We start from the raw sequence: 24,210 nt of genomic DNA, 5'->3' as shown, positions 1-24,210 counted from the left end.
TTCTGCTAGAGACATCGCCGGTCTCGTTATGGGTATCAGTGTCAGAACCAGTATCAAGAATATCATCGTACACATATCCATCCTAAAATTCACATCCCTTCAGAGCCTGAGCCTGAGCCTCCATAGCCTGGGCCTTCTTCTGAGCCTCCTCCTGCTCCTCCAGAGCCAGAGCTTCAGCAATACTCAGAGCCTCCTTCTGAATCACCTTCTGCAACTCCTTCCTAGCCTCCTCCTTCGCCTTCTTCTCCTTCTCCTTCTCCTCATCGCGACCCTCTAGAGTCAGCTCCCAGCACTGCGGCCAGATCTCCGGAGCGCAAAGCAGGTCCTTCATCGTCGGTTCCAGGTAGCGATCACGAATGTCGCAGGTGGTGAAGGTATAGATGGAGTAGTTGTCAATGCAGCGTGTCATCACGTCCCAGATGGCAAGCAGGTGCCGAGAAAGATCCATGCGATCAGTGTTGGGGATGTCCTCGCGCAGGATCTGGCGGTTGCGCAGGCGGAGGAACGTGGTGTGCACCCAGGCCTCGTAGAATTCAAGGTAGAGAGAAAGCAGGTGACGTTCGAGCAGGCGAGGCTTCTTCAAGTGTCTGGATAATGGAGATGGTTAAGACCGGCATATGTATATACAAGAAGTATGTAAAAAGTCTTACGCGATAACCACAGCGGCCATCCGGCGGTAGCGGACGTACACCGTCTCATCATCATCCTCCGCGGCGATGTGACCCAAGATGTAAGAAACATTGGTCGCGACCTGCACACTTTCCTGCATCATGTCGTCCAGCCAGGCAAGGTAGACCAGAACAGTATTGGCGAGTCTCTGGGCATCAGTGGTATCCTGAGCACCCAGGAAGATCTTGCAGACATTGCCATCGACGCGGTGGAACAGAACATAGTTGAGACGGAGCACAATGTTGGTAAGAGCGACAAAACGACGGCGGGTCTCGGGGCGCAGATGGGGCATAGAAAGCAGCTGCTTCATCTGGTTGAGAGTGCGGTGTTTCTGGTCGACGGTCAAGCAGTCGACGCCCTCGACGGAACCCAGGGCCAGGTGGGCACTGGCAGCGCCGACGACGAAGGGCGGCAGCGAGACCAGCTGCGCGTCCACTTCCTGGAACTTGATCACCTCCTGCACGACCTTGGAGATGGCGAAGTTGTAGGCGTCTTCATGCTGAGGGTCGGCGATCGAGTCGGGCGACTCGCATTCGTAGTATGCCGGGAAGGGCTCGGTCTCGGGGACCTGCTTGGTCGCAGGGATGGCTGGCTTGGGGTCAGGAACAGCAGGCGACGAGGTTAGGGACTGGTCGGAGTCGGAGGAGTCCATTACAAGGTGGGTGCGCACGGCGGCCAGCAGGGAGCCCGACGCCGCATCAGGGCCAGCGGGCTCGGGCAGGATATCGGGAGAGTTGACGATCTCCATGGCAGCGAGATGGAATTCTTCTTTCAGATCCATGGAGCGAGAGAGAGTTGAGAGAAAGGGAGATCAGAGAAAGAGAAGGGAAAAAGGGAAAAGAGAGGCGAAGAAGAAGAGAAAGCAGGCCGAAAGAGGAAGGCACTGATATCTCTTTGTAACAAATGCACAGAGAAGAATTTACGGGAAAATAGAAAAGATATCAATCATATTCAACTGACAAGAATATGTTCCACTCCCTCAATCCATAAACGTCCAGATCATAAAACGCTCCACTGGTCGAGGCGTGGCCTGCCTTCCCCTTGGCGATATCCGAATAACGAAGCGGCCAGCAACAAATGGGACAAAACGTCCCAACCGTCACGAACGGCCAACTTCTCGGACAGACGCAACAAGGGTAAATGAAGGCGGGGGGTCGTTCTTCGTACATCGACTAATTGGAACCTCATTGAGCATGGAGTGAGCCAACTTAAGTAGTACGAGGGGGTCAGTCCTCCTTTTGGACATCATCTTCGTCGGGCAAGGGGACATCCATCACTTTCTCCCCGGCTTTTTCTAGGGTTCGTTTACTCCACGACCGGACGCCTTTATACACGGCCTGGGGGTCGGGAGGTGTTAGTCAAGAAAGGACAACAAAGATACAAAACATACCCAGAGAAAGGTGCCGACGCCAATGACAATCATCAGCCAGCCTAGCGAAGCAAAGCGACTGCGACCTGTAGATCGGTTGGTGGAGGTCATCACGCCCGCCGTGGCCCGCACATTCCAGTACCACGGCGACGCGGCCCAAGCGACCTTCAGAATCGACAGCACGCCCAGCGACGCGAGTCCCTTGACGAAGTGCTGGAACCACGACGAATCGTCCAGGTCCAGAGTGCTGCTGGGTTCGACCACCAGGTCGGTGTAGTCGAGGTCCCAGCGGTCCAGGTAGATATCAATGATGGGGTCAGCAACGAAACCAAGCAGGAAGACAGCAAGAAGCAGAATGGCCAGCGTTAGAAGCAGCTGCGTGAAGGCACTACTAATCCAGCGCGCCCACGTCAGCCGCCCGAGCCGGTACTGGAAGCCGCATGTTGGGCATTGCCAGTAGTTCCGTTTGCCGTACCCCGGGTCGGCGTGGCGCCAGGACTGCAGGCAGGCCTCATGAACATAGCGCGATGAGCCGCGGCATTTGCAGGGGCGGAGCAGACGGCCCAGGGTCGGATCGGAGGACTCGTAGACGACTTGAGGTTTTGCTAGGAAGCCCGGCAGGTCGGAGGGCTCGAATGTCGGCAGCACTGTTTCCAGGCAGATGCGACAAATCCGCGGAGGATAGTGCCCGGGATCAGGGCTGGGAGCAGGGCCTGTGTCAGGGTCTGTGTCTGGAGCTGGGTCAGGCTCAGAGTACGGAGCCTCCATGGCGAAATTAATTAAATTACTGGATGGTCATCTTTTTTTGACCCGACAGTGGTGGAAGAAGAAAAGAGAATTGGACACGAGCACAAAAAACAGAGGAACCCCCAACGCTGACTCAGCACCACTCACCGCCTCGGCCAGCTCGACCAGCTCACGTCAGTCGTACCTGCCTAGCCAAGCTCCCTGCTCTGCTCTGCTGCTCCCATCCTCATCTTCCTCCCACATCCATCAATCGACCCAGAGTGATGGCCGACCGCTACTCCTTCTCCCTCACCACTTTCTCCCCCAGGTATGTGGTTGTTGTCAATTCAATGACATGGTGCTAACTCGCTGCACAGCGGAAAGCTGGTCCAGATCGGTAAATAATCCGACACCTCCCAATGCTCTGATGAAGCCATTACTGATGCAATCCAATCCAGAATATGCCTTGAATGCAGTCAACCAGGGCGTGACCGCCCTCGGCATCAAAGGTAAACACCGAGACACACACGTCCCAGCAACGACCGGCTATTAACCCCAATCTTCCTCACAGCAACGAACGGAATCGTCCTCGCGACCGAAAAGAAATCCTCCTCGCCGCTCATCGACCCCCCTCCCTCTCCAAGATCTCCCTCATCACCCCCGACATCGGGATGGTCTACGCAGGCATGGGTCCCGACTACCGGGTGCTGGTCGACAAGGCGCGCAAGGTCTCGCACACGGGCTACAAGCGGATCTATAACGAGTACCCGCCGACGCGGATACTAGTACAGGACGTGGCGCGCGTGGTGCAGGAGGCGACGCAGTCTGGTGGCGTGCGGCCGTACGGTGTCAGTCTGCTGGTGGCGGGCTGGGATGAGGGCGTCGAGCCCGAGACGGCCGAGGGCGTGCAGACCGGCGGCGGTAAAACGGGCGGCATTCTCAAGGGTGGGCCTAGTCTTTACCAGGTTGATCCCTCGGGTAGCTACTATCCCTGGAAGGCGACGGCGATTGGCAAGCATGCGACTTCGGCCAAGACGTTCCTTGAGAAGCGGTATACGGAGGGGCTAGAGCTTGAGGATGCGATCCATATTGCGCTATTGACGCTCAAGGAGACCATCGAGGGCGAGATGAATGGGGATACAATAGAGATTGGTGAGTTTGCTTCTCCTCCTTTTTCTTTCCGCCCACCCACTTTGACTCAGTGGTTGACTATTATCTTATAGGCATCGTTGGCCCGCCGGCGGACCACCTACTGGGCTTCAAGGGCGTGGAGGGCGCGCAGGGCCCGCGGTTCAGGAAGTTGACCAAGGAGCAGATCGAGGACTACCTGACCAACCTATGAGTAATCGTTAGAGTCGTGCTTGAATCTTATTTTCTTTTTGTCTGGTGTTTCACATCGCAAGGACAACCGCATTGTCTGTAGTCAGTAGCTAGCAAACTCGGAGTTCCTCTGCCAGTGAACGGACCACTGGTGTCACGGACGCTATCGAAATCCCGGAATACGAGGAATGCTGATTGGGTCGAGACTCGCCCAGAGCTTCCCCAGGATCCAACCCCTGGTTCTTATTTGAGTTTCGTGTTTCCCCTCTTCACTAGTTAGATCTGTGCGTTTTTATAGTTCTGCCAGGGGTTGACGACTTGGTTTTCTCTTCCTTTGCTTCCTTTTGAAACAACCAGACCAGAATCATCATGTGGGAGTATCAATCAGGGTAAATCCAGACAGCCTCTCTGGTCCTCCAGCCAGCCCGGACATCCCATCACGAATAATCACCATGTCCTCCAACAACCCCCCGGATGACCTCCTCAACGGCATCTCCGGCGAACTAGCCAAAGAAGCCGTCGAACTGCAAATCACCCTCGTCGTGTTCATCGGTCTGTCATGCTACAACGTCGCCGAGCTGCTAGTCATGGTCCCCTCGACCTTCCGACGCTGGCGCGGGCTGTACTTCTGGTCACTCCTGGTCTCAGGCTGTATAGGCGTGGTGCCGTACTCGATCGGGTTCTTGCTGAAATTCTTCACACATATCGACTCCGTGATTTCTGTCACGGTGCTCACGATCGGTTGGTGGACGATGGTCACCGGGCAGTCGGTGGTGCTGTATTCGCGACTGCATCTGGTGCTCCGTGATGAACGGACTCTGCGACGGGTGCTCCATCTTATCATTGCGAATTTCTTCTTGCTGTCCATTCCGACCACCATCATGACCTACGGGGCCAATGTCGTGCAGAATCGGATCTGGATCGAGGGATACAATATCATGGAGAAGATCCAGTTAACGGGTTTCACGCTGCAGGAGACGCTTCTGTCGACGCTGTATGTCATCGAGACGGTGAAATTGCTCCGTCTGGGCGCAGACACACGTCGCGATGCGCGCACTATCATGTACCAGCTATGCGGGATCAATGTCCTCATCATCACCATGGATCTGGTGCTGCTGGGCCTTGAGTACGCCAATTTCTATGCCGTCCAAATCACACTCAAGGGCTTTATATATTCGCTCAAACTCAAGCTCGAGTTCGCCGTGCTGGGTCGGCTGGTCGAAGTCAATCAGGGCTCGCGACATCCCGTGTCGATTGCCATTGCCGATACGTTGCCCTTGTGTCCGTTTCAGAAGACGCCAGATACGCCGGACGCAGAGATCACGGAGACCACAAAGGGTTTTCCTATCCCCCCGGGTGAGGAGGCGCGTATTGTGGAGAGGACGGCGACGTGGGTCACGCCGAGCGATTGAGATTCAGGCGTTCTCGCCGAGCAGGGCCTCGTCCATCCATTCGTACCCTCCCTCTGAGTCGTCATCGTCGTCTTCGTCCTGGCTGTCGGCCACCTCGTTGACCTTGCGTTTTCGACTTGCTGCAGTGGGGACGTCAACTGGTTCGGCAGGATGCGATATTTCTTCCACTGCGTCTAAATCAGGCTCCGACTCCTCCTCAACTTCGCGGAGACCGTCCTATTCGTGTGTCAGAAACAAGCAGTGACCAGCCAGAGAGGAACAATAACATACCGCTTCTATCCGAAACGGAACAATCCACTCCGCAGACCGCATCAACAAAGTCCTCCCGGCCCGCTTGGTCATCTCCGCCAGCCTACAATTCGGCAAATCGCGATACATCATGATCCGTGCCTGCACATTACTCTCCCACGCACCACCCGCCAAAACGGGATGCAGCGTCGCACGTGGCTGGCCCTTGATTTTCGTGTGCGTCTGGTTAATAGCTAGCACGGCGATATTCCTCGACGCGATTCGCGCCAGATGCGTCGCCAGATCAGACGCCACATTCCACTTCCGATTCAGCAGCCACTGTAGCTGCGCCTTGTCAGTGATTTTCCCCTGCGTCAGTCTCTCCTTCAGCTCCGCTGCGTTGGGGAAGTATGTCGAGAACAGGCTCGATACGGAGTCGATGACTAGTAGGGCTGTTCCGTCCGGTGGAAAGCTCCTTGGTGGACGGAGGAGCAGAGCTAGGAGATGGGGGAGTGTCGTGGCGCGGAAATAGATGAAGTTGTTATTGTCGAGAGAGTGTCCCTTTAGTCTGGGGTTGGGTAGGGGAGAGCCCGTATCTAGGAGTTGTGGTTAGCTTGGTTGTAAACCATAATTGATAATAATAATAATACCAATCCACACCACCTTACCACCATTGCGGAGGGCACTGAATGCCGTATTTAGACTGTTGGTTTAGGTAGTTAGTTAGACTCCCCATTCTGATGGCGACCTACAACACTCACGCCAGGGAGGTCTTCCCCACACCAGGTGGTCCAAACACCTCGGTGATTTGGCCGCGCAGGATACCGCCGGGTCGTTTCTCGTCTGTCGCGTCATTCAACGCCTCGTCCAGCCGTGTTAGACCTGTTGAGATCGCGGCTTGGGTTGTGGCTGATGCATTCAGCGACTGCGACGCTGAGATCGAGACCACGGGTGCTGGCGTGGGGTGTTAGCACGACTGTCATTATTTCTGGGGGGAAGGGGGTTCTTTACGCGTGTTCTGGCTGTCTAGACCGAGAAAGTTCATCGCTCCTTGAATGTATTGGCACAAGACGCGCTGGGCATAGCACTCTCCGCCTGCTGGTATTGTTGAGTGTGTTGTTAAAGGAGTGTGGGTCGGATGAAGAAGTTTGATTAACCTTCCCCGATTTCGCTTTCTTCTTCTTTCCTTCTCCGACATGTCCGTCTGCCAATGTCCATTATTATTTCAGAGCACGCGTCATTGCTGGGAATACTCATTTCTCTTATTTGTATCCTTCTTTCGATACTCATTCGTGCTCTGCGCCCCCGACAACCTCGCCCCAAGGGATGTCGCCGCCTCGGCCTTGCACCAGGGCAGAAGAGCAACCTGCACGATGAATTTAACCCAGTCTATAGCCATGGCAATTCCTGTCGCGTGAAAGCTCTTTTCACATATCCGCTAAAATCATGCCGTGGAATCGAACTGCAAGTCGTTAATGTCGTCCCAACGGGGCTGCAGTTTGATCGCATGTTCACCTTTGCCGAATACGGCCCTGACGGATGGAATTGTCGAACCCTGCGCAACTCGGGTTTCCATAAGCTTGCCCTGATTCATCCTGAAATCTGGGTGCCCGATCCATCTGCTTCAGACTATGACCCGGCCTTGCCCGAGGTTCTTTCTCAGGGCGTGATGGTCGTGTCGTACCCACGTCTGTGTCCCGCTGGTCGGCGTGGATTGTTCGTGCAAATGGGTATGATGCTTGGGATAGTCTCTCGTCGACGTTTTTTTCAGATGCCTCTATCCCCAAGTGCGGACGAGAAGTTGGTCCCCGTCACAATATGGAAGGACCAGCCTCTATCCTATGACTACGGACAATATCTACCTACATCGCTACATGAGTTCCTGGGAAAAGATGCCAAAAGCCAACCCCAGAAACAAATCAACCTTTTCCGCGCCAGCACAGAACATCACCGCGAAATCTTCCGCAACGCGCCCCGCAAAGAGAACATCGGCTTCCAGCCCGTCACCTCCTTCGCGGACGCATACCCAATCCACCTATTAAGTCTAAGCAGCCACAGGGACGTAGCTTCGCGCTGCGCATACGCAATCCCACGACTAACGATCTGCCGCTTCCGCGCAAACGTGATAATCGAAGGCCCCGATGCCTTCGCGGAAGACCACTGGAAACGGATCTCCATCGGCGGAACAGAGATTCATACTGTCTGCAGAACGGTGCGCTGTCTTCTGCCCAATGTGGACTATGATACTGGTGTGAGACATCCGCATGAACCGGATCGGGCGCTGAAGGCTTATCGGCGTATTGATCTGGGGGCGAAGCAGTATGCTTGTTTGGGTATGCAGCTTGTTCCTGCGGAACGAGAGTTTACGGTAAGAGTTGGAGATTCTGTGGATGTGCTTGAGATGGGGGAGCATTATTATATTAAGATGCTTAGTCCGGGGGAGAAGGTGCCGGGTGTTTAGTGTGAGGTTAGGGACTTCTGTACTATACTTACTCCGTATAAGAATTTTAACAATGGCTGATATGTCTGAATGAGATATTCTACCGTGGGCAAACATATATTGATTGTGTCGTAAGCTTGGATACATTGCTTACATTGTCGGCAAATATCTTGATAGCAAACGTCTCTATCGCTCTATATAGACCCTTTGCTCGCCCACCTTCTCTCTTCCACCTTCTCTTCTTCCTCTTCCTCCATCGCCATCCTACCAAAACAGTCCGCAACATCTTTCCGCTATATAAGTAAGTCATCATAATTATATTTTCCCAGTTGCAATGGCAACTGGCCCTATTAGACACTGATGCTCTTGACAATTTCCTCCACGGTGACGATCCTATCAGAACCATATAACTCGCTTAGCCTACACTAAGCCAATCAATACCTCCAACCGATTTCACATACACGTATGTACTCCCTTGATAGTCTCATCTCTTCTCCACTTGGCGTGCTGCTAACCTTGCTTGTTCCTTTTGACGTGGGGCATTTGACTAATATCTGCAATGATTGAGCCCAATCCATATTGAACGTTCTATATTTACTTATAGTTATACGGGAGCTGGCCAAAAAACCCGAATGTTGTAGGCCCTCCTTTACTGCTGCTACTCCCAATCAGCCATGTGACTACTATGGCAGTCGTTCAAGTATCTGGTGTTTTTTTGCGGGCCTTCATGGCCACAACGATTGTGTGGAGTCGCGTATCTCCGGCTGTAGGAAAGCCAAAGCTTCCGTGCCTGATTTAGTTGCAAACCCCGATATAGCGAGAGTCATTCTAACTCAACTCAGCCATAGACCTTGCAGTCCGTGCTCTAGTTATAGCAAGTCGCTTATAAAACTTTAATTCAGGCTATGCTCTGAATCAGAGAAACTCTGATAACGGCACACCCACTAGCAGATACGAGGTGGAGACCCCGAAAGAGACCAATGCAGCTTGAGCAGGGTTCCTGGCAGGAATGATGCCAAATCAGTCAAATGGACTATATCAAAATTAAGACAATATAGGCGAGCTGCAGCACGTGGTCCACGTGGAAAGGCCAGTCGTAAACTCGACTTACGGGCATCGCCGGCGATGAGTTTCAGGCCCGGTCTGTACAAGCTTGGCTGCAGTGTATTAGAGCAATATTTAGAACAAGCGCGGGGACACCGCAGTAGTTTCAGCATGTTTTGCATGGATAGAGAGCGTGGCGAGCCTTTTTGGATGCAATGGTTGCATCGCGTGGTGGATTCGATTCGAATTATTCTCTACAGGCGACACTGGAAAAAACGTCTGCAATGGTCATGCTTAATTTTCTTTTCAACTACGTTGTGCAGCAGACTCGGCTAGATGGCATGCTGTCTTGACACACAGAAGGGCAACACCTCTAGTTTAGACTGGAGCAGTCCAAGCCACACAAGTGGAATGGCCGTGATCGAGTGTCGCCAGTGGATTACTCAGATCACGTTCGCATCATTAGACCATATTCCATTTTGAATTGCTTCGTGAAACTGGCAGTCTACTTCTCTTCCACGGCCAAAGCGATAAGAAGAACGCCCGTTGCCCTTGGTCGCCTTGTCTCACATGCAGGCAGCAAGATCATAAATTCCTAGTAAAGAATCCACGAGGCCAGAAGGCTGGTCGTAGTGGTTTTCTCGGTACATCTCGTACGCGGTCCATTTGAAGGTTCGTGTAACGGGTGGCCTTGCGTGTATCATTGACGACAGCCGAGCTCGGCTCGGACTTGACCTGTACTCGTCATTCAGCGACAGGCAGACCCGTCTTTTAATTTGTGCACCTCGATCTCTCTCTCTCTTTCTCTATTTTTCCGAAGAAGAGGATTTATGCAGACTGCGTGTCATCGCATCCGTGCTGTGGACGGCGATCCGGGATCGACGGGGGTGGATTTTTGATTAGTGACCGCCAGGAACCTATTTTCGGGTGGCTACCAGAACATTCAGCCTGCGATCCCACCCAAGCATCCGGGTCCGCCGCGGACTGTTAGTGGCCCGCCATCCCTGCCACAGGGGAGAGCGCACAGGGATGCAGGTGGGATGCTTGCAATTCTGGCTGGAAAGCGTGCACAGCAGGAGCGGTGAGGACGAGGACGCGAGATCAACTTGTACCGGGTACCTGAGCTGTTGTGCTCGCACTTTGATTACTCGAACAGGAATAAGAACAGCGGCCCCAAAGCACCCACTCAGCCCTATGCGGGGGCGCGGTGATTACCAACCCGGGCTACGGCAACGCCGGAGTTGACTAGCTGGCGCACGCTGCATGATTCTCTCACGCTGATTGGTTTTGGGCTCGTTACTTTTCTTTTGCCCGCTGGTCGGCACCGCTGAATCCCGGGCGTGTACGAGAGGCTCTGTGCCCCTCGCTGCCTTCCTTTGTTCCGAATCCCGGCCCACACCTTCCCTTCTGTGAGCACTTTGCGAGCCAGCAGACCCCCGGATCAGTGGCCGGATCGCTCGCGCTTTGCAGATCCTCCACTGTCACCAGATGATACCGGCTGGGTAGCTAATAAAGGTTACATTGGACGGTATTCAGATACGCGCCCTGGGCCAAGCAGGACACTCAACGCGAGACTATTCCCGGACGGGATTAGGGCTTGACCAGAGCAATATACGGAACGAGCCAAAGCCGCTTGGACCCAGGCCCCCGGAGCTGTTGTCTTTTGGGGAATCCTTAGCGATAGCCTGGTCTGGGATGTGTTGTTGGCGTTGGTCTGTCTTTGTTTCCTTGAATTAATTCTTTGTTTCCTGGAATCACACCTCTTGTCAAGACAGGCAGAATAAACTAAGAATTCCCACGCCAGATCAGCACACAGCCGTCGGCACGGAGGTCAGATCTTTATCCCTCTAGTCTGCCGCCAAGATGGGGACAAAACGTGGCTGCAAATCGTGGCCGTGCGCGCGTCTCTCGCTCTCGCGATCTGCTGCCTGGCGTGTTTGGCAGCCAGGGATGTGTTGCTAACGAGTCATTCGTATTAATCAGTAATAGTCCAAAAATTTCAATAATAAAAAAAGAAAAAGGCCCACGTGAGGCAAAAGAGTGTTAGTGTAACCGCCCTCGAGGTTGGCCCAAAGACATGTCGGGCCACGCATTTCCCCGTTTCATCCCCCTGGACATCGTGTCTCGGGCTAGCCAGGACACCGAATGAGCGCCTAAGGCTAGCGTGCAGCCCAAATCCAATCAATCCATCCTACCGTGTCTCCTGGGTCCGATCATACTCCGTGCGACAATAGTGGCCTCTACTGAGGCACACCGTATTCAACGAAGTATACCATCTGAGATGGTTTCCCCCGATCCGCCGCTGTCCGGTGTTTCGTCTCTTTCCACTAACTGTTTTACCACTCTAGCTGGAGGGGTATCTAGGATTGGCCCCCAGCGCGGGATTTAACCAAAAAAAGTAAAATACAATCCAAACGTGGATACCAACCTCGCTCCAAACGGCCCCGTTTCCACCGCTCGAGGCTGAGGACCTGGAACATCCCTGTCAGTCCATGCGATGCAATTCGTGTGGGATATTATTTTCGACATTTTGCTGCTTTGGGGCACGGACATAGAGTTATCGCGACGCATCAATCAGTGATAGGGGCTTAGCAGCTGCAAGGCCCGAACAGCGCTGGGCGGATCGACCGGGGTTAGGAGCCCCATTCGCCGAAACGAACTATATATTCGGACTCTCGTCCGTGGCGGCGCTTTCCTGCTCCCCTCTTGCTCTCCCACTAGCATACCTCTCTCTCTTACCCAGACATGCACCGCTCTAACAACTATGACACCCGGCCATCAGGCTCGCGGTCCAGCCACAGCAACAGCAGCGCTTTCAGTCCCAACGCCAACCCTAATGAGGATTGGACGAAGATCTCAGACCTAGCAGAGCGCCGGCGTATACAGAATCGCATCGCCCAGCGTAACTACCGTATGTGTAACTCCTTGGAGGGCAATTTCGAGCAAACCTAACCTGGTCTCGACAGGCAAGAAGCTCAAGCGGCGCCTGGAAGATTTGGAGAGGCGAGCAGGCTCCTCCGAGTCTCCCGAGCACGAGCAGCCCGAAGAACCCGCGCCCCCGAAGGCCATTCCAAAGACTCGTACCCGGACTCGAGCTTCCAAATCTACTTCGGACATCAAACCTCAAGTGTCCCACCCTGTCCCAGAACGGCCGGTGCCGTACGAGTTCTACGCAACACCAGACGACCGCAGCACCATGTTCGCCCAGCAATGCACCACCCGACAACTATCTGCATCGCCACCTCCTGCTTTCTCCTATCCCTCTCTTCCGTCCTATGACGCCTACCGCCAGCCTATCTTTGCACAACCGCAGATGTATCACGGCCTGCCCAGCGCCTACAACGAGCTCCCATACCAGCCCGACTTCGGAGAGCAGATACCGTCCGTCGTTTCGGTGTCAGGGAATATGAGGAAGCAGCCTAGTTTTGCGGACGAGGACATCATCAGTCCATTCAGTATGAGCTACGCCACGATGGCGGGAATCGATCTTTGTTCGCACCAGCAGCCAGAATCGGGACCGGTACATCTCCCTCGCTGAAAAACTACGAACCCAAATATATTCAGACACGAGAAACTGATCTGTGCTCTGCTTTTGCTTAGATCCCCGCACTCTCATACAGCTTTCCTGATGACCAGCGAGCTCCGTCAACCTCCCCTGAAACGTCGATCTTGACATTCCCTCTCACGCCAGAGTCAGACCCCTGCTCGCCACGATCCATCCCAGGGATGTACGAGTATGATCTGCGGCCATGAGACGCTTCGGTGTCTCGGCAGCTAGAGGCCCCGGGCGGGGTCCTGCGGGTCCTTGCCCCGTTGAGCAGTTGGTCGATCGGGCTAGAGACTACCCGAGCCCCATCGTCTTTTTCCGCCCCAACTGAGATCTTCTTTCCCTTACTTTCTTTTTGCCTTTTGAGCGTTTCAGCTTGCAATAGCGGGTACGGACCACGTGTGACGAGACAGCGGCATTGTATTTGGCGTTTTGTTTCTTCTTTCCTTCTTTCTTTGGGACGGTTTGGCGTTTGGGAGCGAGCTTCGGGTTCTTCCTACCGGTACTCCTGATGGGTCTTCTTTATGGATCTTCACATTCCTTGGTTCGATCTTTTACTCCACTGGGTAACAAACGATATCCCATCTCATCCACAGTATTAGCCTTTTTGTGGGATTATGTCCTAACGCGTTCTTGATGTACACGCTCCGAATGTGTCTACCGGTATCGCCACAACAACCTAAATGATTTTAATACATTCTAATTTATCAGCCTTGTGTGCCTTTCACCATCGGCCCCCAAATATGCGGGATTTCTTAGGCGTCCCATTTGTGCATACCCGGCCCCTGAGGAGCGGACGTAACAGGCTCCGTGGAACACGCAATCCACGTTGGTTGGGAGTTCGAATTGCTTTCCGTTTTAGGTTTCCTTTGACGGCAATAGGGTTGGGGTTATCGTTCCAGGGTTTCTTACCCCTCGCAACGGGAACAATTTACCGCAGGGCGCAGTTTAGCATTAGAAAAAAGAGTAGTGACAAGAGTAGATCCAAATTTTCGGTTTTGAATTTAACGCTCACCTAGCAGGAATTGGCCATCCAATTCGTCCCCCCATAACTACAATTAATGTGCGCAATCGTACTCGGCTTGTTTCCGCTCAGAAACCAAACAAAAAGCATCCACGTCGGCATCGGGGCCCGAGGGTCCAAGCGCAAAACATCCTTGGTAATGATTTTTTGTGTCTGCCTACAGTGCTGAGAAATGCCAATGTGCCAATGATGCAATATTGTGGGTAAAGAGCTGCTGCGCCTCTCGCATGCGATGGCTCACGAGCTTGTAGATACGAGAACGAGTTACACATACTTTTTTCACTACAGGTTGGTGCCGTTCCGCCGGATCCGAGTCGGAGCAAGAGCCGCCTCTCAATGAGGATTTGCCCCTATCTGCACAAGGTGGACACTTAGCTAGTCAACTGTAACTAGCTCTTAACTCCGTTGCAAAGGAACCCCAAAGAAATGGGGCCGGGGGTGCACGACCCCTCGTCTTTGGCTGCCCGGCTTCGGCCGGGTTCTTTCTCCACGGGCGGGAGGCGAGAGCCAGGTGGCCTTGTTGGCTATGTCCGTAATTTGGGTTTGGCGTATTCGCCTCTTGTCTCTTATCTTGGGTGTTGCTGGGAGGCGAACGACCACGCGGGGGTGTGTTTTACTAGTTGGCCCCTTCTCCGTGTCTGTCAACCTTATCTATACATGGCGGACGGGTCTCGGTTAATGTTGCCGAGCAGTAGGGCCTATTATTCCGTCTGGCAGGTGCATTATTGCGACAGTGTACGCATGTAACTTAGGCTCCGCCCTACTGACTTAGTGTTCTGACTCGGGTGATTCAACCACTGCGTATTCCCACTATGAACCCCCTCTAAGGGCACGCTGGGAAATCACCCCCACCTTAGTGAATAAATAACCGTATCTCCCTGCCAGACTCCTGTATGCGCAATCGCGCTAACCAGGCTGGACTTAGATTCTGTGCCCACTCCGCATTCTGCATGGCGCCCGGGTGGATGCAGGAAGAGAGACTATTGATTTCCCAGTGTGACGGCGTGAACTAACCTGGTGTTTCCTTTTCTAATCTATTTTTGGGCGCTAACTTGAGCGCCAGAACCGAAATGGAAAATGTAGGATTCGCTCTTTGAAGGTACCTTCGAATGCCCGGCTGCAAGTCATTAGCGCCAACATACTATCCCTGTTATGGAGACTATAACAAATTGATATAGCGCGAATTACGAATCAATGATTGGGATCAAATAATATGTCCAATATCCAGACTTTAGTTCGGTTCTGTATGCCTGCACATGTTCATTTTATATCCATTGGGTGCGGAAAGCGCCGTTCATGTCTCATGTAGCGCCTTGGTTGCCTGATAGATGGGAATAATAGATATTATTTTTAGAAGCTCTAGACCAATTTTTGATTCTTGTATGGTTCCAGAACCATACTATGAGCGCCCCGCGGTAACTCGCGATTATTACTACGATTAATAGCACTTAGAAAAGCTCGGCTGTTCGATAATAACCTTAGTAAAGATTATCGGTTTGTATACTAAACTTCTTTCTCTACGCAGGTAGTACTATTGTGAACAAAAACAAAACAACCGACAGACACCGACTCATAGGTAGCTATTCTTAAACCGGCAGCACACTCTAAGTAAAGCAATTTATTTCACGCGCGCCATTGGGTCAACATTGTTCCCGCGTCACTAATTTCATTATACTAGTTGACAACACTAAGTGGTCAGTAGAGACTATGTTGTTTACTCTCTTTCTAGAGCTTTCTAGTTGGTGATCGACGCTGCAGGCTATTCTTTCGGAATAAACCGACTCGATTTACTAATCAAGATCCGTTAAGGAAGGGCGAGAGCGATGGCGATGGAGGTGTGGATTCGAGGACAAGTGATGATCATGGATGATGATGATAAGGGTATTTAGATCCCAGAACTCCATGCATCTATGAGGGTTAGAGTGGGACTGTGACAGCATGGTCTTGATTTGACCAGGCATATCTGGACTGTTTCGTATTAATAGCTTGTGGAATTCGACTTTTTTTCACAACGGTGGCCTCTAACAAGTTTGAGGTATTATATATCTAGAAATGTATCCGCTTTGGGATTCAAGTAACAACGTCCACCTCTAGCTATCAGGTCCAAAAGAAGGACTGATCGATGTCGCATCATCAGACTTAACTTCCCCAAATCCCCCTGTCACATATACTCTGTTGATAATCAACTATCTCAGTATTCGAGACACCCTCTACAATATACTTTTTGTCATCAGAGTTTAGTTCAAGACACAACATGCAGATGCAGATGCAGGGGAGAGACAACGAGATAAATATAGAACAAACACTAAATTGAAGCACAGACAGAAATAGAGATCTAGACAGGCCCTTTGCTAGGACGATTCTTTTGAGTCTGTGGTGCAAGGTAGGACGAGGGGAGGAGAGGAGCAGGAGAAGAGGTGGATGCTGTGTACTCGGCTTTCGCCGTGTGCATCCACATTCACCTGAGAGGTACATAGTACATACTACACTTGGCCAAATTTCAAGGCAGATGGAGCGGAATAGGGCTTTTTCTTTTTTGAACTGGAATAGTAACCATGGAGTTAAAGTTGACATTGAGATTGTAGACTGAGGTTTGATAGGAATTAAGTACCATACAACAAAGAAAAATAGCTCACGCAAGAAGAGACATGCAATCAAATCAATAACTCCTAGACAAGATACTCTGTATAATGATAATAACGTGTCAATTCGATCATAAAACAGCGTCGTCGTCAAGCCTCTGTCCAGCCATCCATCCATCAGACCCATGCCGAATTCAAGTCTGCCTGCCCTAACCCACTCACAACCGATTTGGCAATCAATCCCATCCCATCCCATACCAGCCCATAACCCCAATCCAGCATATGTTCTTCGGGTACATGACAGGGGCGAGAAATCAAGGAGGTCAATACCAGAAACATGAAGGGAAAAAAAAGAGTAAAGAACACCCCGCTGGGAAGAAAACACCGTGTGGAAGATGTGAGTCCGTCACTGGCACTGCTGTTCGATATGATAAAATGAGATTATGCTTCGCCGGCAGCCTTTCGTCGCCGCCGCATAGGCGCCTTTTTCCGGCCGGCGATCTGCGCATCCTGCGACTGGTCGGCGTTCATTTCTGTGTCGCCGTCCTTATCGGCGGCGGCGGCTGCTGCGGCGCGGTCGCGAGCGTCCTGGGCCCTCTTCTCGTGGATCGCGGTCAATTCTTCGCGGCGGGTGTATTCGTCCAGCTCGCGGATATCGCGCGGCTTCATGCGTAGCCACTTCATGCGTGGTCCAGAACGCGAGAACTCCGAGACGCGGAAGCCGTAGATGCGCGGCTCGTAGAGCTTTCCTCGCCCGAGACCTGGGGCGAAGTTTGCTGTGCGCATGCCGTTGATCTCCAGTGGTTGGTCTACTGGCTCGGGCGAGTCCCGGATGGCGGCGATGGTGCGGGCGACAGACGAAGATCGGGATTGGCTGACAGGTTGTGCTGGCGACACTACAGACAATGACGTGTCGAGGCGTGGGCCGATATCAAGGTCCGGGAAGGTCATGAAGAACAGGCATCCAAAAGTCGTGCCGAAGAAGGCTCCGTCGACTGAGTGGAAGCGGCTGTTGGGAGGCGTATAGAGATCGTGGCAGCCGGGACAGAAAAGCTTAACGGTTTCCTGGCCCGGAGTGTCGGACCGGCCCACGGGGAGAACCTTGCATCCATTGCAGTTGGTGCGCGGGCAGACACCAAAATGCTGCATCTCGTATTTCTCCAGCATTTGCTGAATCCCCGGCCGCGATGTGATGTACCGTTGATGGATGAGACCATACAGCAGCTCGGCAGAGCTCTCGATGACACTCAGATCGCTCGCCACGCGGGCGTGCCGCCGGTCGCCAGCCCTGCGGTACCCAGGCGGATTATCATCGCCCAGCACCTCATCATCATCGTCCTCCTCTTCTTCCTCCTCTTCTTCCTCCTCGTCCTCCTCCGGCTCGACGTCCAGGATCATCTCCAGGGCCTCCTTGTACATAGGCACCTGGGACTGCAGGCCCGTGAGGTTGAAGTCATCTTCAATGAAGTCCTCCGACACTTCCGCGAAGAACTCGTGACCCATCAACGAGCAGAACGAGGAGATCCACGACTCCGGCGCGCCTTCCGACGACGACATGTCGAAAGAAGCCGATACGGATGACGAGAGCGTTGATTCAGACAGTTGGCTCAAATCTAGCCTATCAAGGCCGTCGGCCAACGCCGAACCTGTCTCTCTCGACACGTTGCCGAGATTGTGGGTGGAAATCTCCGGGAAAATTGGCCACGACGAAGTGACCTCGTCACACGGGAGAGGAGGGGTCGGGTATTGCTGCGTGGTAGAGCGGTGGCCCCTTGGACGATGATTCGAGGTCGGAAAGAAAGGTATGGTGTTCGGGAGGTAGTGTGGTCAAAAATCAGGATAGAGACTGGCTAGGCATGGCACCACGGTGTGGCAGGAGCGGAGGTTGTGCGATGCGAAAAAAAGCTCGCGACCGGGGTATCGAAGACTGACCCCACCGTTTATCAGTATCGACAGGATGGAGAATCAGAAGATAAGGGACGCACTGGAATGTCGATAGGATTCAATGTCACTGGCTGCGGTCCTCGGTCGATAACATGAGCCGGTATCGCGGGGTGTCGATCGGATCAAGTGGGAGTTGCCCCCAAGCGGGATTAGATCGGGGGGAGGCGGGCAAGAAGAGATTCCAAAATGTCTCTTCTTCACATCAAGTGATTTAATTGGAGATGGCTTCCGTCGTCTGGGGTGGACTTGTAGGGGGACGTTGTTCCTGGAAAGAAAGCGCAAGCTGAGCGACGAACGAGTGGCGCTCAGTCACGTGCATGTGATCTACACCGAAGAACTATACGTTGTATGTACAAACAGGCAGGAAATATTCAAAACAGGTCTCGGATCACCCGAGCAAACTCGCCCTCGTCACCTAAAACTCCCGACAATCCTTCTCCTGTGTTTTGAATTTCCCCATCGGCCCCGACAAAGCCATGGATCCCATCCGGTCCAGTGGTCGGCGGCATGAAGTTGCCAAATGCACCGACGGCCTCGAAGAGATTCGTCAGTTCGTGACTCATCTGCAGACCATTCAGTGGGCTGTTGCCGAGCTCGTTGACTCCATTCATAGGACCGTACACGGACAGATCCTCGATCGAGTGACCTGCCAGACCAGCCATGGCCACTGCCGCGGTTGAATGAGGGTCATTGGCGTCACCACCAAAGGGACGAGCCAGAACGCCTAGTTTCTCTCCAATCTTGCGTAACCCCTTGATAGTCTTCCAAAGCCGTTTGGAAACGTATGACTTGGTACTGAAGCCATTGACCAGGTCCAGCGCCATGTAGAACTCATCGCGAACCTGCCGGTTGAAGTCGGATGGCGCGTGGCACACGGCAAGGAAAAGCACCGCCAATGCCGCAACCAGGAAATAGTTGAAGGTAATTTGCTGCGTCCGGTAGATGTCCGACATTTGGTTCAGGCGAGTCAGAACTCGAACTGTGTCCTTGGCAACGTCCACCACCGTCTGTGCGTGGCCTCGATCTTCTGCGATGCTAGCCGCGGAATGCATCACAGGGCGATAAATGAGAATCCGCAGCTGGTTCATGCGTAAGTACAGAAGCACGCGCAGGCGCCTCATCCCTCGGCTGACTGAATCGTTGTTCTTGGGCGATTCCGCAGGATAGAACTTGAGATCATCTGGCACTTGCTTGTACCATTGCAACACTTGGTAATCCAGGTAACCAATCTCGTCGCGGCGGATGTCCGTCGTTCCTTCGGAGCCCAGCCCAGAATACCATATCTTGGAGCTGATCCGATTGTACGAGATCATGCATCGCAGATACGGGAGCGAATTGTCCTGCTCAGAGAGTCAATCAGAGCTCGTAAGGTTAATGGGACAGCTCTTACCGGCTCCGGCAAATTGGGGTCGATATCCTCATCCTGGATGACGAACGGTAGTCCTGTCCCCAGACTCCACCGCCTGTCTAAGCTGTAAATCGACCAGAAGATCCGGCTCACACCCGTCCACTGGTCTTCGTTCGGGAATGATTTCAACAAAGCATCTCTACGGTGCAATCCCATCTCCAGACACATGCGCGCAGCGAGACCAATGACTCGGTAGGCCATCGCATCATCATCAGTGTGGAAGTGGTAGGTCGCCTGGGGTACTGTTAGTGAGATCGTAGAATTGATCACAACCAAGATCATTTCACATACTACTATTGAGAACAGCTGGATGTTTTTGATATCATGCGGCTCCCATAGCTTCGACTCAATGACCGGTTTGACGCTGAGGTACAGTCGCGTGCCAAGCTCACTTTGTCCACCGGCTTCCACGACGAGCGTGGTAGCTAGGATCAATTTCAAAAGAACTGTGCTGTCGTCATGGAGGGCATCGGATCCCGGGAGACCCTGTTGCGCGAATCCTGTGCGTGTGGCGGCTTCCATAAATGTATACAACAGGTTAGCCTGATGGGTGACATGGTTGATATCCACCACGGGATACATGATCCCGATCTCCTCCTCATAGACCTTGCATAACCGCATAGCTTCATCTCGTCGAATACTCCAGATTGGATCCTTGGACGGATGCATAGTAGGGACAAGAGTCCCCAGTTGGGGTGGTGGCGAGCCGGAAGGCGTGACATGCGCAGTAGTCAAGTCGTCCGGCAGAACTTCCTCTGCCGGGGTAATTCCCATATTCTGCAGGCTGGATTTAGCGACGTCGAAGTTGAAAGCCGAGCTCGTTGGACCATGGAAGCGCGGGTGGCGTGACCTAGACTTCGGCAGGCCGGTGTGCAGTGGCGTGAAGACAGACTGTGAGCCATCGCGGGCGAACTGGTCAAAGGGCGGGGACTCAAATGAGGGCCTGTGCGTGCGAAGGTCATTGAGACTGGAGAAAAGGCTGTTGACCTGGTCCTGTAGCGTGGTGATCTGATCTGTCATGGAGCGGAATTCCCTAACAAAAACATTAAGCGATGCGAAGAGCGCGGAAACTATAGACTTACTCCGAGTCCTTGAAATTATTGTTGCAGCAGTTCGGCGCATACCGGCCTGGAGCGAAGAGAGTCAGATAGGCAAGAATATGAGGGAGATTAATATAGCGCATACATTCGAGATTCAGATGCCCGCACCGTTGGCAAGGTACCTGGCCATTGCACTTAATTTTGCGGCGCTTGCATTCGTTGCTAAACCAATAGCCGAGCGCCAGGTTAGCCCGAATTCATTCCGCACAAGAGAGTAACAGTGAAAGGAAGCCCGCGAAATGAGGGCGCTTGCAAATAAAACGGGGACCTAGCCCCACGCACGTCGGCAGTGGACAGGGGATGTATGGAGAGTCAGATCAAGCCATATCGTACCATGCGATGGAAATGTAGCGATTCCGCTTTGCGCGCGTGTGGCCCGTTCCGTTGGTCTGTTCCGCCTTTCTCTTGGCCACGTCCGCGCTTGGTGTGGTGATATGGTCGCCAGAACCAGTCTGTGGCGGGGTCTGGTCAATTTGCGGCGACTCTGAAGCCATGCCGTGCTGGATGCGCAGGTGTATGAGGGTACTGGGTGCAGGCAACGGGGGAAGAGGAGTGCGGAGAAATTCCCTGCTCTCGCGGGGTTTCCCGTTTCCCCAGGTTCGGCTGACTCAGCCCATTGCCTGGGCCCGGTTGGCTGATTCTCTATCTTTTAGGGCTGTGAGAAGTCCTCCAGTACACAGACGAATAATGCAAGATGATTATAACCATTTTGGATACCTGATCTCAAAGATTCATAGGATGCTGAACAGACCAGAGGATATATAAGTAGTACGAAGGAGCAAATGGTCGAAAATGCTACTATTAGTCGCTTGTCTGTCTTTCATATTAGGCATCTATTCAATCTATATCTGAGCCATGGCTCTCTGTCAGACATTAGGATGGTGCTTGATGGTCCTGCTTAAGGTCATCCAGAATAGAGTTGAATACAATTATACTATCTACTACATAACAGAATCAACGAGCTCCCAGAAACTTCTGCACCGTCGACAATATCCACTTCTTGCTGGCCAACATCGCCTGCACCAATTGGGTCCGCCTCTGTGGATTCTGTCGAAGCCACATATGTCCCGCAAACAAGGCAACGAGAGCGAAAGCTCGGACTGCACGCCGGATTGACTGCAGCGTCTTTCCCTTCTTTGTGAGTTTTGCGTTCCAATCACGCCAGTAGGGGAATTTGCAGCGCCACCAGTGGTGGATTTGAGAATATCTGGAAAAGTTGTCAGATGGAGTTTGAGGTGAGATAAAGGGGCAAGGGCAACATACGGATATGTGCTTGAGTTCCAGCCGTCAGCGGTAATATACCAACTCGAGCAATTCCCCTTCCGAAACACGGTCTTCTGCATCTGAGCCTGCAGCTTCTCTGTCCAAGCGCGCTCGGCCCCCTCCTTAATCTCATACGAGCTCACCTCGCCATTCAAGATAGGCTTGATGAATTGCAGCGAGTAATTGACCGCGTTCTCTGTTGCAAAAATCACACTCGTATGGCCCGTCGCCGTGTTCGGACCAAAGAGCATGAAGAAGTTCGGACAGTGATCCATGACAATACCCTGGTATGCCTGGGCGCCTCCACGCTCGTCCCAGAGATCTCGGAGGTCTTTGTTTCCTCGGCCGATCACCCGCAACGGGTGCAGCCATACATTCGTAGAGAAGCCATTCGCCAGGATGATCACATCGGCGGGGATCTCGCGGACTTCGTCTGTGGAGCTGGTCGTGGTACTGGGCGGGTAGAGACGGCCCGGACCGATCGTGACGCTCTTCGCGTGCACGCGAGTCAGCGGCTGGGTCGTTAGCTCGACATTCGGAGCATTTAGGCTGCGATACCATGCGCCGCCGACAATGCGCCGCTTACAGCCGAAGCTGTAGTTGGGCGTCAGGATCTCGTGGTATTCCTTCGGTGCAACGCGGCGCATATGATCCAGGAACTTCTTTTCAAGCCGCGGCCGCCGTACTTGACGACTGCGAGAGGTTTCGGTGAATACATCGAGGAAATTCATCTCGCACCTCCAGAACATCTGGTACCGCACAAATAGGGACAGTCCCGGGATGTAGGTCATCAGCTTGGGCATAACTTCCTCATATCTAGCCAGCTCCTCGGGAGTGAGGAGGTCTGGCTGCACCCAGGGAGGCGTGCGCATGATTTGGGTGACAGAACGGACATCTTCTACTATCTCAGGGACGACTTGGGCCGCACTGCAGCCGGAGCCAAGCATGATAACATCCTTGTTCTTCAGATCGATGCTATCATTCCATCGAGCCGTATGCATGACTTCGCCTTTAAAGCCTTCAAACCCAGGAATATCCTGTGGCCATTGGTTAGGCTCTACCAAGCCGCCAACGCCGCTGACCACGACCTTCGCTCGCACGATCTCGTCTTTGACATAGACGCTCTGGGGGCCATCACTGGCCACTCGGGCTTCGCGCTCGTGCGATGCCAAATCACCAGTGCCAGGAACCAAGTGCGACAGAGTGACCTCCCATTCCTCGTCCGCTTCAATCCATCTGATCAGCTTGACGTCGGTGTTGAACTGGATCTTGTCCACAATTTGGTACTTCTCGCAGACCTCGGCCAGATATTGAGCAATTTCCGGGCCTGACGGATGCAGCGTGGTCCAGTTCTTCTTGGGGCAGAACGAAAACGAGTAGAAAATCGCCGGGCTGCCAGATTGTCAAAATACAGCCTTGCAGTTAGTTTGGAGAGACGGGCATACATATCGCACGCCGCACCGGGATAGCGGTTAATCCACCACGTACCCCCAATCCCGGACTGGCGATCGAAAATGCGAAATTGATCGGTGCCTAGCGCTTCTTTTAAGCGGCAGCCCATAGCTACCCCAGACTCGCCCGCGCCGACAATGAGCACGGGGTAGTAGGTGTGGGCGTCTTTGCCGTACGCATTGCGCTTGTGGATGGACGCAAGGGATGAAGGCATCTTGGATGGATTTGAAGTTGTCGGAATTCTAAATCTGACGGGGTGGATCAATCTCCCTTTCTATATGAACGAACGGTTACCTCGGTCGGGCCGTGGCCCCCTCCCATTTGGAGTACGCGCAGACCCACTGCAGCCGCGGTGTCGTTCACCTAACGGGATCGACATGCGACTATGCCTAGAACATATTCTGATCTTAGCGGACAATTCTACAAACACGGTCATTCCGACAAGGCTTTGAAAACGAAGCTAGCCGGTGCGCCTGAATAATGCTAACGATCAGATCTGAGCACCGAGAAGCGCAGGTATGCACATATAGTTCCACAGCGCGTGAGGGAAAACCTCGGTTGGGCCAGGCAAGTTCGGAGGGTGTATCGTCTCGTGAAAAATATTATTATTAAATAAGACCGGACAAAATCATATCAAGTTCGATATTCCAAAAAATAATGGAAACAAAAATAGCTACAAACG

At 53.0% G+C, this 24,210-nt stretch overlaps 10 protein-coding genes across 10 annotated transcripts; 4 read left to right on the top strand and 6 right to left on the bottom strand.

The window, feature by feature from the left end:
• Positions 1-82: 82 nt before the first annotated feature.
• Positions 83-1,450, bottom strand: N7474_008721 (uncharacterized protein; the record flags this gene model as incomplete). The annotated part of the gene is made up of 2 exons (XM_057200131.1): positions 83-587; positions 651-1,450. The coding sequence occupies 2 exons, from the start codon at positions 1,448-1,450 to the stop codon at positions 83-85; spliced, it is 1,305 nt and encodes a 434-aa protein (XP_057050832.1).
• Positions 1,451-1,895: 445 nt separating this feature from the next.
• N7474_008720 (E3 ubiquitin-protein ligase MARCH) lies at positions 1,896-2,806 on the bottom strand (the record flags this gene model as incomplete). Its single annotated transcript, XM_057200130.1, has 2 exons — positions 1,896-2,006; positions 2,060-2,806. The coding sequence occupies 2 exons, from the start codon at positions 2,804-2,806 to the stop codon at positions 1,896-1,898; spliced, it is 858 nt and encodes a 285-aa protein (XP_057050831.1).
• A 242-nt stretch (positions 2,807-3,048) lies between these two features.
• Positions 3,049-4,106, top strand: pre8 (proteasome core particle subunit alpha 2; the record flags this gene model as incomplete). The annotated part of the gene is made up of 5 exons (XM_057200129.1): positions 3,049-3,092; positions 3,142-3,161; positions 3,223-3,273; positions 3,368-3,916; positions 3,988-4,106. The coding sequence occupies 5 exons, from the start codon at positions 3,049-3,051 to the stop codon at positions 4,104-4,106; spliced, it is 783 nt and encodes a 260-aa protein (XP_057050830.1).
• A 430-nt stretch (positions 4,107-4,536) lies between these two features.
• Positions 4,537-5,496, top strand: N7474_008718 (uncharacterized protein; the record flags this gene model as incomplete). Its single annotated transcript, XM_057200128.1, has 1 exon — positions 4,537-5,496. One exon carries the CDS (start codon positions 4,537-4,539, stop codon positions 5,494-5,496), a length of 960 nt encoding a protein of 319 aa, XP_057050829.1.
• Positions 5,497-5,499: 3 nt separating this feature from the next.
• N7474_008717 (uncharacterized protein) lies at positions 5,500-6,769 on the bottom strand (the record flags this gene model as incomplete). Its single annotated transcript, XM_057200127.1, has 5 exons — positions 5,500-5,712; positions 5,767-6,320; positions 6,375-6,427; positions 6,486-6,678; positions 6,736-6,769. The coding sequence occupies 5 exons, from the start codon at positions 6,767-6,769 to the stop codon at positions 5,500-5,502; spliced, it is 1,047 nt and encodes a 348-aa protein (XP_057050828.1).
• A 165-nt stretch (positions 6,770-6,934) lies between these two features.
• N7474_008716 (MOSC domain protein) lies at positions 6,935-8,185 on the top strand (the record flags this gene model as incomplete). Its single annotated transcript, XM_057200126.1, has 1 exon — positions 6,935-8,185. The coding sequence occupies one exon, from the start codon at positions 6,935-6,937 to the stop codon at positions 8,183-8,185; it is 1,251 nt and encodes a 416-aa protein (XP_057050827.1).
• Positions 8,186-11,953: 3,768 nt separating this feature from the next.
• Positions 11,954-12,961, top strand: N7474_008715 (bZIP transcription factor; the record flags this gene model as incomplete). The annotated part of the gene is made up of 3 exons (XM_057200125.1): positions 11,954-12,119; positions 12,175-12,728; positions 12,809-12,961. The coding sequence occupies 3 exons, from the start codon at positions 11,954-11,956 to the stop codon at positions 12,959-12,961; spliced, it is 873 nt and encodes a 290-aa protein (XP_057050826.1).
• A 3,841-nt stretch (positions 12,962-16,802) lies between these two features.
• On the bottom strand, positions 16,803-17,918 carry N7474_008714 (casein kinase II subunit beta; the record flags this gene model as incomplete). Its single annotated transcript, XM_057200124.1, has 1 exon — positions 16,803-17,918. The coding sequence occupies one exon, from the start codon at positions 17,916-17,918 to the stop codon at positions 16,803-16,805; it is 1,116 nt and encodes a 371-aa protein (XP_057050825.1).
• Positions 17,919-18,676: 758 nt separating this feature from the next.
• On the bottom strand, positions 18,677-21,307 carry N7474_008713 (transcription factor domain-containing protein; the record flags this gene model as incomplete). The annotated part of the gene is made up of 6 exons (XM_057200123.1): positions 18,677-19,645; positions 19,696-19,947; positions 20,005-20,746; positions 20,796-20,841; positions 20,899-20,975; positions 21,147-21,307. The coding sequence occupies 6 exons, from the start codon at positions 21,305-21,307 to the stop codon at positions 18,677-18,679; spliced, it is 2,247 nt and encodes a 748-aa protein (XP_057050824.1).
• Positions 21,308-21,767: 460 nt separating this feature from the next.
• On the bottom strand, positions 21,768-23,742 carry N7474_008712 (flavin-containing monooxygenase; the record flags this gene model as incomplete). Its single annotated transcript, XM_057200122.1, has 3 exons — positions 21,768-22,020; positions 22,077-23,468; positions 23,522-23,742. The coding sequence occupies 3 exons, from the start codon at positions 23,740-23,742 to the stop codon at positions 21,768-21,770; spliced, it is 1,866 nt and encodes a 621-aa protein (XP_057050823.1).
• Positions 23,743-24,210: the final 468 nt, after the last annotated feature.

Source organism: Penicillium riverlandense, assembly GCF_028828495.1.
Source record: "Penicillium riverlandense strain IBT 135883 chromosome Unknown utg000007l_segment0_segment0, whole genome shotgun sequence".
Taxonomy (NCBI): Eukaryota; Fungi; Ascomycota; class Eurotiomycetes; order Eurotiales; family Aspergillaceae; genus Penicillium; species Penicillium riverlandense.
The sequence above is the reverse complement of the archived record's forward strand: the minus strand, read 5'-3'. Positions and strand labels throughout refer to the sequence as shown.